The 12,914-nt window shown below is 40.2% G+C and overlaps 1 protein-coding gene across 3 annotated transcripts in view; it reads right to left on the reverse strand.

The window, feature by feature from the left end:
* Positions 1–12,914, reverse strand: part of RUNX1T1 (RUNX1 partner transcriptional co-repressor 1) — a 111,085-nt gene that overhangs the window by 56,178 nt on the left and 41,993 nt on the right. For all 3 annotated transcript variants that reach the window (XM_079796556.1, XM_079796557.1, XM_079796558.1), the window contains exons 2-4: positions 7,934–8,071; positions 4,816–5,057; positions 1,260–1,349 (exon numbers count right to left, since the gene is read on the reverse strand). In XM_079796556.1, coding sequence (XP_079652682.1) covers positions 1,260–1,349; positions 4,816–5,057; positions 7,934–8,071 — 470 coding nt within the window. The remainder of the gene's footprint in view (positions 1–1,259; positions 1,350–4,815; positions 5,058–7,933; positions 8,072–12,914) is intronic.

Below are 12,914 nucleotides of genomic sequence, written 5' to 3' on the forward strand. Positions count from 1 at the left end.
CCTTTATTCAAAGAGATTTCTCCATTCTTCTCCCAACTTAGCTATTCAAAACACTCTGACTTATCATTTTAAGACTGCTTCAGAAACGATCAGAAAAACCATATATATTCAGCCGAAACCGGTTTGGCTCAGTGGATAGAGCGTCGGCCTGCGGACTCAAGGGTCCCAGGTTCTATTCCGGTCAAGGGCATGTACCTTGGTTGCGGGCACATCCCCAGTAGGGGGTGTGCAAGAGGCAGCTGATCGATGTTTCTCTCTCATCGATGTTTCTAACTCTCTATCCCTCTCTCTTCCTCTCTGTAAAAAATCAATAAAATATATTAAAAAAACATACATATATATTCAGATAGTTTTCACCCAGTAAACTAAGTAAAAGCACCCTTAAGTTTCTGACCCCCCCCCTCCACTCCTAAAAAGAAACACTGTTGTGACCTAGCAATAATATGCTTTGAAATACTTTCCACCTGTCAGAATGGCTATTATCAACAAGTCAACAAACGACAAGTGCTAGCGAGGATGCGGAGACAAAGGAACCCTCGTGCACTGCTGGTGGGAATGCAGACTGGTGCAGCTACTGTGGAGAACAGTATGGAGTTTCCTCAAAAAACTAAAAATGGAACTCCCATTTGACCCAGTGATCCCACTTCTAGGAATATATCCCAAGAAACTAGAAACACAAATCAGAAAGGATATATGCACCCCTATGTTCATAGCAGCACAATTTACCATAGCTAAGATTTGGAAACAGCCTAAGTGCTCATCGGCAGATGAGTGGATTAAAAAACTGTGGTACATCTACACAATGGAATACTACGCTTCAGTAAAAAAGAAGGAGTTGTTACCATTTGCAACAACATGGATGGAGATGGAGAGCATTATGCTAAGTGAAATAAGCCAGGCAGAGAAAGATAAATATCACATGATCTCACTCATTTGTGGAATATACTGAACAACATAAACTGATGAACAAAAATAGATCCAGAGACAGAGAAACATCAATCAGAACGTCAAACCTCAGGGAAGGTAGGGGACAGTGGGGTAAAGGGGAGAGATCAACCGAAGGACTTATATGCATGCATATAAGCCTAATCAATGGACACAGACAACAGAAGGGGTGGGGGCATGAATGGGAGGTGGGGGGGAATGGGGGAATAAGGACACATATGTAATACCTTAATCAATAAAGAAATAATAATAAAATAAAATCACTGAGGGAAAAAAAAAAGAAATACTTTCCAGACAAGTGAGCTGTACAGTACCTTCAAAAATGGGATGACGAAAGGTCGCAGTGGGAAGTTAGTAGCTTCTTGCAGTTTGGAATGAAATTCTTCAATTGTCAAAGTAGAGTTCTGTGGAAGAAAAGATGTAGTATAAACACATTTGTCTCTTGGTAGATAGTAAAAACAACGAGATTACTACATTACTAATATGGTTAAAACACTGTAATAACCAGCAGACACATATACAGGAAGCAGTATTTTCCATATAATACCTTTGACTTTGTAAAAAAAAATACTGCATATTATATTCATTGTATCATCCACCTTTTAAAATAACATCTGAAAATGGAAGACCATAAATATGGAACGTGGAGAATAATGTGCATACTTTGGTTAGAGAATTTTTCCTCTAACATTATGAAGAACCTTTTAATATCACCCTTTATGGGAAACTCTTTATTTAAAAGCACAACTGATCTCATAGTGGGCCAAAGGCAAGTGTCAGAATCTCAATCCACCCCGCAGGTCACGTCTGAATTACTGCGGGTGGAAATATTCTTCTCCCGTCCTTCCATCTTACATTCATCCTATGTCTACCAAAGCATCTTTGCTCAGAATGAACAGCTAAGTTGGGTGGTGTGCTGCACTATTGAAGCCAAGGAAAAAGTTTGGGCCTTCTCCGATTCATTGAGTCTTAGAGAGGGTGAAAAAACTCCCCAGTTATCCAAGGTATTTCATTTAGCATAGAGGCAATGTTTATTGCTCAACCCAAAAGAGACTACAAAAGGACTCTATTCACTCTAACCTATGCCATATAAACAAACCCCAAATACTCAGGGTTTGTATCCTGCAATGGGTGATTTAACAGGCAACAGCCTATTGTAAAGGTGTTGAGTAAATTAACTATATTTGGTTCATTTTCCTTAGTCCCTAGGCAGAATTGCAACTGTAAACTGTAGTCTGAACTTCAAGCCTTCAATTATCCTCATGCCTGAAAAACTGGGATGTTTGCGACCTAACAGCTTTAGAATATTGTTCCCCACTTTTTGGTGCAGTTCCTTTTACTGTTATGATAAAGTATGCGGTACCAAGTTCTAAGCTTTTTATACCCCCAAATTCAAAACATATTAACATGAAACTATGAATAAACACTAGCTTTCTAACTGTAATAATAGAGGTTAAGGAGCCCTTTTTTTAATCTTTTATTTTGCCTCTTTATTTTCAGTTAGTAAATTTTTAAAAAAATTTTAATGTGTTAAATATATTGGGGTGACATTAGTTAATAAGATCATATAGGTTCAAGTGTACATTTTCATGATGCAAGATCTGTATACTGCATTGTGTGCCCAATAGACAAAGTTAAATCATCTTCCATCACTACCGTATTTTCCGGCGTATAAGATGACTTTTTAACCCAGGAAAATCTTATACGCCCAGTCGTCTTATACGCCGGAAAGTACGGGATATATTTGGCCCCCTTTACCTTTTACTACCCCTCTCCTCCCATTTTGTTTCTATGGCTCATTTTCCCAAAAGCCATTTTGGTTGTGTTTTGCACATTAAAACAGTTACTAATATTTTTTTCTTAACTGTCTAAATAACAGCATAATGAGATTCATTATGATTTACTACCTGAGTGCAAATCGTAGGTCTATCACAATATATATTTGACTTCTGCAAACCTCATTTTCCCCACATATAAAATGTGTATAAAAATCACTACCTCAAAGGATGATCCCAAGATTTAAATAAAATGGCTTGTATTCAATGCCCAAAACAAAACCCATTACCTAGTCCCTAGTCATTCACTCATTTGACAAATGTTCACTGCCTGCCTCTTATGTACAAAGCACTATTCATTAATGTTTCCCCCTAACTTATCTCCATACGGTTTTCAGATAAATAAGATGTATCTTCAAAGTATGCCACTTAAGATGTGGAAAAGTCTACTTAAGGCTACCAAATTTTTTATATGTTTAAAGTTATGGAAACCACTGTTAAAGACATATCAAATTTATAAAGCAGTTGCCAAAAGAAATGTTTACTAGTAACAACACATTTACCATGTTCTTAATACAATTACTGTTTTGCATTTACTTTGTGGTTCTTCAGTCTAACTTATTTAGGTGTTGAAAAGCCTATTATGCAAAACGTGAGAATGGATGAAAAGGAAAAGATAAGCTAGTGACAGAAGTAACTTCAGGATGCTGACATTCTTCTGTCAAATTCACCTTCCTGTCCTGAGGGGGACAAGGTGAAGCTGATGGATTGTGGGGAACGTGGGAGCTTTTGTTCTTAGAGTGCAGAGGAGAGGGAGACGACATTGAAAAGTTCCACATACTTAAAAAAAAAAAAAAAAGTTGAATTGCAACATCTCTGGCAATGTGAGAGGCCGTGATTTGAAGCATGTCTACTGCCTTAGACTCTCAGCCAGACTTTTCATTTGGGAACTTCTTTGACAGAACACAACTGGTATGTCTTTGCCCTTGATAAATCCACGCAATAAAAACAAATGATCTATTTCGAGAAAAAGGAAACTGCTGCCTATCATCTGAATCTCAGTTCCACGATTAGCCCAGATACTGAAAGAACTGACGTTGTGACTCAGAACTTCTCCGTGATTCCGTCTGCTATGGGAAAACCACCTTCCTCCATGGAAACCCTCCATGTGTACATGAAATCATGGAAATGCAAAAGTGAGTTAGGACTCTAAAAAAGGATGTATGTTCTCGTGGCTAGAGTGATAATGTATAGACTATACTATAATGTTCCTAAATCAACACTTTTATTCTCAAACTAATCATTTAAGTAATTCTACCTATACCAAAAAAAAAAAAAAAAGTTTTTATTCAAAAACCAATTAGTGGTTGCAGGAGTTGAGGGGAGATAAAATTGGGGTGTTCTCGTTTTATGGGGACACAGGTTCAGTTTGGGGTGATGAAAAAGTTCTGGAGATGAATGGTGCTGATGGTTACACAACGGTGAATGCGCTTAATGCCACTGAACTGTATGTATAGTTAGAAATCCTTAAAATGATAAATTGTATGTTTTATATATCTCACCACAGTAAACAACTCTTAATGTGATTAGCCCTAAAAATGAAAACACATACGAGACATACGAGGAGAATGTTATTTGTTATAAATTCTAGTTCACCATCTAGGCTAACAAAAGTCCCCCAAAACAACGAAGTTAAAAAAAAGGCACTGAGTTACATTAAGTGAATCTTTCACATACCCCAAACACTTTGTCATTGTTGAAAGAAACTTAGCCATGCCAGGAGGATATACGTATGGAATTTTAGACACGCCTACCCATTTATGGCCAAGATAGCAATAAATACGCATATAGCCATATCTTCATTAGTCAGATAGTAATAGAAACCATGGTGGGGGTGGGGAGGTCAACACACAATGCAGAATTTAAAACCTTGTTACATAATGATCGGACCTGGACCCAATGTCTAGCAGTAAAAACCACTAGAATAAAATACCCACGAGAAAGGAGACTGTATTTTTAACCCCCCCCCCCCCCCCACACACACACACACACGCTCCCTTACCCCCGAAAACTGGGCCAATTTCTGTTTGCTTACCACCAGTCCTAGGACGAGGGTGCGGACTCTCTCTCCTATCTCTGGTGAAATGTCATTGCCAAACTGCTGCAGGGTAGTAAGGAAGCGTTTCAGTTTACTGAGTTGCCTGGCGCCACAGGCTGGGGGCAGCTGTTGATTAGCCAGGGAAGAAGAGGAAGAGGAGGAAGGCCCATTGCTAAAGCCATTGGGCGGCGAGGGGGCACCATTCAAGGCTGTGGGTGAATGGCTTGTGCCATTAGTTACTGTCAAGAGCACAAAAGCAGAGAGAAAAGGTAAACTTACAGAGAAAATGCACAAGAAAACGACAACCAAGTTTCCTCCCCTTTTAAGTCTAGTGAATTTTCTTAAAAGCTGCTAGATACAATATTGTATTCGTTTCAGGTGTAGAACCCAGGGACCAGACATTATATAACTTACAAAAGGATCACCCCAATAAATCTAATGCCCATCTGACACCATACATAGTTATTACAATATTACTGACTACATCCCCCTATGTTGTAATTGAAAAAAAAATTTTTAAAGAAATTATTTCAAGTTAAAAATAAATACAGCCCCGCCGGCATGGCTCGGTGGTTGGACGTGGCTCAGTGGTGGAGCGTTGAACTATGAACCAGGAGGTCACGGTTCGATTTCCCGTCAGGGCACATGCCCAGGTTATGGGCTCCATCCCCAGTAGGGGGCGTGCAAGAGGCAGCTGATCAATGATTCTCTCTCGTCATTGATGCTTCTCTCCCTTCCTCTCTGAAATCAATAAAAGTATTAAAAACAAAACAAACAAACAAAAACACTAGTGGAGCTTTTTTTGCAAAACGCTTTGACTTCACAGGCTCACACCGGCTCAGGTATTCTATAATTAAGTGGGTCTACTCCTCACACTGCACAGAAGCTGATTATAAATGGAGTCGGCTGTAGCACAGAGACAGCCCTGCCGCCCATGTGCACATATGCCAACCACCTGAAATGTTTCAAACACAGAACAAACAGCACTTGGATGTCAGCCTTTGGTCACCAGCTTACATCAATATAACGGGACTATTTCTTTCTCAGCTGTCCCCCTCCTAGAGAAAGTGTACATTTGGTGGAGACTAAATTTATCACTGGACATTTTTAATCATGTTTTATACACACAAGCTGACAGCTATGTTTATAAAAATTGGACTTTCCAGCTTTAACCTTACACCACCCAATTAGAAGGCTATTTTCTTCTCCGCATAGTTCTTAACCCCTTCTTTAGGGGAAAGCCAAACTAGATAGGATAATTATCATGGAGTTATTTCAAGAAATTCAGAAGGTACATATCTATCCCATTGACAAGAGTTGGTGGTAATCCGGTAAATTCATTTCTGATCATATTTACTTGAACATCGAGATGCTAATTGATGATAACCTGGAAAGATTTGGACATTTCTCCCTAAGGAAAATGTTGGTTTTACGTTAAATCAATTAATTTGACAAACTGATTTTTCCCAAACACCTTTTTAACTATAGTTTTGATAAACTATCCCCAACAATAGTTTGAAGATGTTTTAAGTACTCTATTATTCTTCAAGTTTCAGGATAGTAAGAAAAGAAAAAAATGGTCGCTTGTCCTACATGAGCACCAAAGCAACCCGTCAAGAAATGACAGCTCACCAGGACTTCTCCCGGGAGACACTGCCGATCACTGTGGTTTGGGATAACAACTGAACAAATACAGGACGCCAGGGTCACAACTTGGCACGGCCGCGGCCTCCCGCTCCTTACCCATTGGGAAAGGCCTTTTCAATGGCAATGCAACTCTGCATACCCAGTCTAGACCAGGGGTCCTCAAACTTTTTAAACAGGGGGGCAGTTCACTGTCCCTCAGACCGTTGGAGGGCCGGACTATAGTTTAAAAAAAAACTATGAGCAAATTCCTAGGCACACTGCACATAGCTTATTTTGAAGTAAAAAAACAAAACTGCAAAATCACCCGCATGTGGCCCGCAGGCCATAGTTTGAGGACGCCTGGTCTAGGGTGTGTATTTTGTCCGTTTTTAATCCCATGAATCTATTCTTGCCTGTTATTTTTTATGCATATAGATTTAATGGCACATCGTCTATCCATACTATTATCTGCAATAGATAGCTTCTTTTTTTTTCCCCACAAATCCTTGATGACAATTTTAAGCAAGACTTTGAGACAGATGAATACAAAGCTACCTGCTATCCCTACTACAATATACTGGAAAGAAAGGACAGTTGAGATTCTGTCAGAATATTCCGTCCTTTCCTTGCATGACACAGAAAGCAATACACTCCACTGATTCAGAACAGGAGACCTGAGCCAAGATGGAATGAAGTCTGGGAGTTTCATGTCCTAGCTGGTTTGGCTCAGTGGATAGAGCGTCAGCCTGCAGACTGAAGGGTCCCAGGTTCGATTCCAGTCAAGGGCACATGCTTGGGTTGCGGGCTCGATCCCCAATGTGGGGCGTGCAGGAGGCAGCCGATCAATGATTCTCTCTCATCATTCATGTTTCTCTCTCTGTCCCTCTCCCTTCCTCTCTGAAATCAGTAAAAATGTATTTAAAAAAAAAAAGTCTGACAGTTTCACAACAAGAAAAATGCTCCTTATTTTGGAAAGATTTCTGTATACAACTGTTGCATAAAGTCATTTTGTGTGTGTGTCTAAACATTAGGTTTTAAACATAGAACCTAAAAATGTTAGATTTCAAAATGATTTGTAAATAATAGAAGAACACAGTATTAGAAGATCAGATGTAACCTGGAAATAATTATTACATGTTCCAAGTCAAAATGAACAGACTAAAATAAGAAGCTCCACATTAAAAGTCGGATTAAAAGTTATAGTGGTAATACAGACCAAACGTAGTGTTCTTCACTCACGGAGATGTTAGTAAAAAACATTTCTGAAGCAAGCACAAAAGACGGGCAAATATTGCCATTCCTACAAATTATACCTAAGATACAACATATATCTGTACTCAATACCTCACTGGAAAATAAATGATTTTTTTTTTTGGCTTCATTTCTGCACAATTCATTGATGCTGGATCTTCTTTTCTCTTAAGTTTCACTTGCCGCAAAACTTTTAAACTTCAAAATGAAAACAGGAAATGCAGAAATGCCTACTCACGCGTTGTTGGAGTAAAGGAACTGGTTCTTGGGGCTCCTTGAGTTGTCGGGGGAGGCGGCATCGTGGGAGGAGTCAGCCTGGACGGAGTCTTCACATCCACAGGTGAGTCTGGCATCGTGGAGTGCTTCTCAGTGCGATCTGGAGGATGCCACCGGGAACATGTTACTTTCTCAAGCACCTCAGTGTTCTAAGTGGGGGGAGTCATCGGTTTCACAGGCAAGTCAACGCAAGAAATCCATCATCTCCTATCAGTCAAACAAGGCTTATCTACTGAAGTTGAAATCAGGGCTTTATCATCCAGACCCCGCTTATGTGGGAGCAGCAACAGATTGCAGGGCCTCATTGGTAACGGGGTGGCTTTACATCCTCTTGTTATTTCTAGCGCGGGCAAATGCTCCCTTGTTAGTGTTACAAACAACAGCAAAACTTCACTCAAGGCAGGAGCCAACATTCGCAAGAGGTAAAAAATAGATGAGGAAGTAAGACGGCAATGAACCCCTCCGACCGCTAAGAAATAACACCCATCTGAAGTTCTGTGGTGTAGACGAGATACGGGTAGGAGCCAGCGATGTTCATAACCCCTCTCAGCCCCTTCCCATGCTGAGTTTCCCAGCCTGTGGGGTGACACAGGGTATGTGTCCAGGACCTAGATCTCACATCAGTGTTTTCTGCCCTGTTTGAAAAACCACCTCCCTCAGCGGCGTATGGCACACAATGAAGTTAAGCTGTTGTTTACTTAGACTTGGTGAGTTTCTGACCCACCGCTTCAAAAAACATGAGGCCAATATTTCAATGAACAATCTCAGGTAGAGCGAGAATAAGAAAAAGTCCCAAATTGAGAATTAAAAAGAACTAAAGACCCTCCATATGTTTTTCATGAGCAGGTGACAGATCTGGAGAAGTTTTCTGATTACCCAATAATGAACATTTGCTCAGGCCTGTTTTCTACTAAGTATACGCTTCTCTTGAAATGTTAATTTTTTTTCCTCAGTCTAATCTCTTTATCAAATCCCCAGTAAAAAATACAAGTTTCTGTTTGTTTCTTTAGATCCAATTTTCCTCAAACATGTGTAGAGATGTACACACACACACACACACACACACACACACACACACACACACCAAACGCCTTCTGCAGCCTTAGATACAGATATTCGCACTCCGGGTTTTTGAAAAGTAAAATAACACAGACTATTGGTAAAGCATGGGTCTTTAAAAATATTATAGCCATATGGGTACAGAGTTAATGACTCAAAATAACTGAAAAGTCAATTATTACAAGAAAACGAAAAGCCCAAATTACTACTCTGCCCATTCTAACATTACCTCACCTTTACTCACAGCAGATTCCTAAGACTTGGGTTGCCAGAGGACACAATATTTAAACGCTGAAATTATGTTAATGCCATGCTGGGGGAGGTGTAATAAGAGAAAGACCATCATCATCATCATCATCCTCATCCTCATCATCATCCTCGTCGTCCTCAGAAGAGCCCTCTGACCGAGGATCTCCCTGGTCAGTGGCATCAGGGCCTCTGGTTGAGCACCGCTGAATGGCGCTGTCGTGACTGAGTGCTCTGAGCGAGGTGATGGCAAAGACACCGGGAGAGAGCACGCCCACCTTTCTCTTACTGCTAAAAATGGCCTTCATATTGCTTTTCCACGTTATTTAAAAACCAGAATCAGTAGCCCTAGCCGGTGTTTCTCAGTGGTTAGAGCGATGGCCTGCACAACCCCACAGGGTTGCCGGGTCTGATTCCCAGTTAGGTTAAGGGGGGCACGTACCTAGGTTACAGGTTCCATACCTGGCCCCAGTCAGGGCACATGCAGGAGGCAACCAATTGATGTATCCCTCTCACCTGGATGTTTCTCTCTTCCTTCTCTCTCTCTCTCTCTCTCTCTCTCTCTCTCTCTCTCCCCTCCCCCCCTTTTACTCTCTAAAAATCAATGGGAAAACATCCTGGGACGAGGATTAACAAACAAACAAGAAAAGGATCAGTCAATCAATTATTCTAGAAAAACACAGACGTTAGGCAGGTTCGGAACCACTTCTTCACTCGTTAAATCCATTCCACAGTCTACTCACCTCAACCAACCTCAGCAACAAGGGACTAAACAGCTTTCTGCTTATGTTGCAGCTGAGGGAAGAGGTACAGCAGCACATACGAGTCACCCTAAATAAAAGCAACTATTCCTGTTATGCCAAGGAAGGAGGGATAAGGCGGGCCTGCCAGAGGCAGCTGGGAGATAACAGTGGGAACCGCTGGTCCATCTGGTTTTCATTCTGCTAACACTCACGCTGAACTGTGAGAGAAGCCAGGCCAGACACTCAAGGGAAGCACCTCGTGGCACAGACGGAGGAAGGAGGAGCAGGAGGAGGGGGGGGGTGGGGGAGTGGGAATAATGAAAAAGTAAAGTAGTGAAAGGAAAAGAGAAGAAAGAGAGAAAAGACCAAAACAGGGAGAAAAGAGCCTGAAGGGGGGAGAAACGTGCCCCGGACAGCTTCGCTTACCTCCGGAGCTAAAGGCTGAGCCTTCGAGGACACAGACCCCACCTTACTCAACTTGACCTGATTCTTGAGCAATGCCTACACTTGAAAACATACCTTAAACTCATATTTTTAAAATTTTTTTAAATAAGGACAAAGAGAAATAAACTAAGACAAAAAGAAATAAACTACAGAGATGACAATGGGTTTCCTTTTCAAACTTCAGATCATCTTTATCATTCTGAATTCATCTCTCCAGTGTTAGGAAAAAAATTGATATAGCATAATTTTTATTTGAAAACGTTTTGATTATGTGTCTTGGTCCGTATTTGCAACGTAACTCTCTCCAGGAAATCATCATTATCATCATCATCATCGAAGGTAGGCAAATGATTTTAAATTCCTGAAATGCCATCCATATTTTAGGAACCATAACAAGTAAGCAATGCATAGCAAATCACCACAACTTCTAACGGGAACGTGTCCATTGGAACTGGAGTACATGTGGAGCTCTACGCATTTGACATGAGCCACATTTCTGAGATGGTTAGCTTTACTCTGATCAAATGGAGTTCCAACCCAGAGGTCCTACAAACTTAGACAAAGTGGGACCATGTGGAACTCATTCTGGGCTGTTCGGTGCAATCAAGCCAGGATGGAGATAGATGGTGAAATAACCAGTCAGACCTAACCCTTACACACACACAGAACTCTCTGGAGTCAAAAGATTTAAAATAAAATCAGAAAATGTGTTTCAAGTATGCTGAGTTCTGCGGCATTTGTTTTGAATTAAAAAAACATTCTGAAATATATATGCTTGTAATTTTTATGGCAAACAGTAAAAAAAAAAGCTGATTTAACCGCAGAAGCATTTCACTCCATTTCAAATGAGAAGATATGCTAAAACCAATGTTGTTGTAATATTTCTTATGTAATTTTTAAGTGCATGTAAGTATGTTGTTCTTGTACGTAATTTCTATTTTTGGTTGCTGTAGGAGAATGCTGACATTTATTGAAGGGTTTTTTTTTTTCGACTAAGTATATTCATCTCTTGAAATTTCAAACTTTTTTTTCCCCTCAAGCTAATATCTTTATCAAATGATAAAAGAAAAACAATTTCTATCAGATCGGCAAGGTATGTGTAATCAAAAGAACTGACTTTACTTTTACCTTAATGATTCACACCAGTTCTAAACAAGATTTTCCATATGTGGTTATTTCAACCCATATGGCATCTATCCAACACATATGTACTAAAGATGGCTGATGCATGGAAGAGAGTGTGGCATATATAAATACATTACGGATACCATTTCAATGTCAGGGTCTTCCAGAAGTGGTATGTTTTCCATTTCCTTTTTTTTTTTTTTTTTTTTAAGTAAAAGGGAAAAGGTATGTCATAATCTACCCTGACACTTATTTTACTTTTAGTGAGTTCAAATAGTTCCAGACGTGTTTTTAAAGTATAAAGAACAGGCAGTCTACATTCCCCTTGTTTACATACTACTCAGGAGGTGATTAGTGTAAAAAGACAGAAAGTTCAGTATTGATAGATTGTATATCTTTTTCCATCAGAGTTTATTATGTCAATTAGGGTATCTATGCCTCAGAGGTGTTATGGATTGAGGAACTTCTTGGTCAGCTAGTAGTTAGTCCAGAGTTAGTCCTATTGGAATAAGTGTTAGTTAAGAAAGCTAGAAGGTATGCACTAAAGAGGATTAATCCCAAGCTGAACCAAAATACTACTAAGTGAAAAAGAGAAGACAATTAGGGGAGAAAAACACTGTGTTTAGGATTTCCTTTTTATTTCTCCAGAAAATATGGCAAACATAGTTCTGACAATACAGCCATTTAGTGACTCCAATGTTTGGGTGTGAGATTTTCCAAGAGACTAATGGAGACCAGATGGTGGCCAGCCCGCCCCCACAATGGTGCCATCTTATTTCCCGGAGAGCACTCCTGGTAATGTTCATTCCTGCTCAGAACCCTTCACAAAACAATGCCTGAGAATAAAAGGGAAATGCTCACATTTTAAACATGGCAAAGTTATAAAGTGGGAGAATATTTGGCATAATAGGAGAATTTCTAGGTTTCAAATGTAGACTCAACAATTAGTTGAGTAGTAAGGCCTCAGGCAAGGTAGTTATCCTGAACCTCAATCCCTCATAAAGAGAATGGGAATACAGCCTGGCCTGAGTGGCTCAGTTGATTGAGCATCATCCTGTGCACCCAAAGGTTGCTGGTTCGATTCCCAATTAGGACATATAGTCAGGTTACAGATTCAACCCCCAGTCAGGGTATGTAGGAAAGGCTACAGAAGGCAGCCGACTGATGTTGTTCTCTCTCTCGTCCTCTAAACTAGTCCTCAGATAAGGATTAAACATACACACACACACACACACACACACACACACACACACACAGAATAGAAATACACCCCTCTCTACCTCTTGAAGAGGTAGTACAGTGTCTAACGTACATGTTGGGCACCAA

This window comes from Cnephaeus nilssonii (genome assembly GCF_951640355.1).
Source record: "Cnephaeus nilssonii genome assembly, chromosome: 18".
Taxonomy (NCBI): Eukaryota; Metazoa; Chordata; class Mammalia; order Chiroptera; family Vespertilionidae; genus Cnephaeus; species Cnephaeus nilssonii.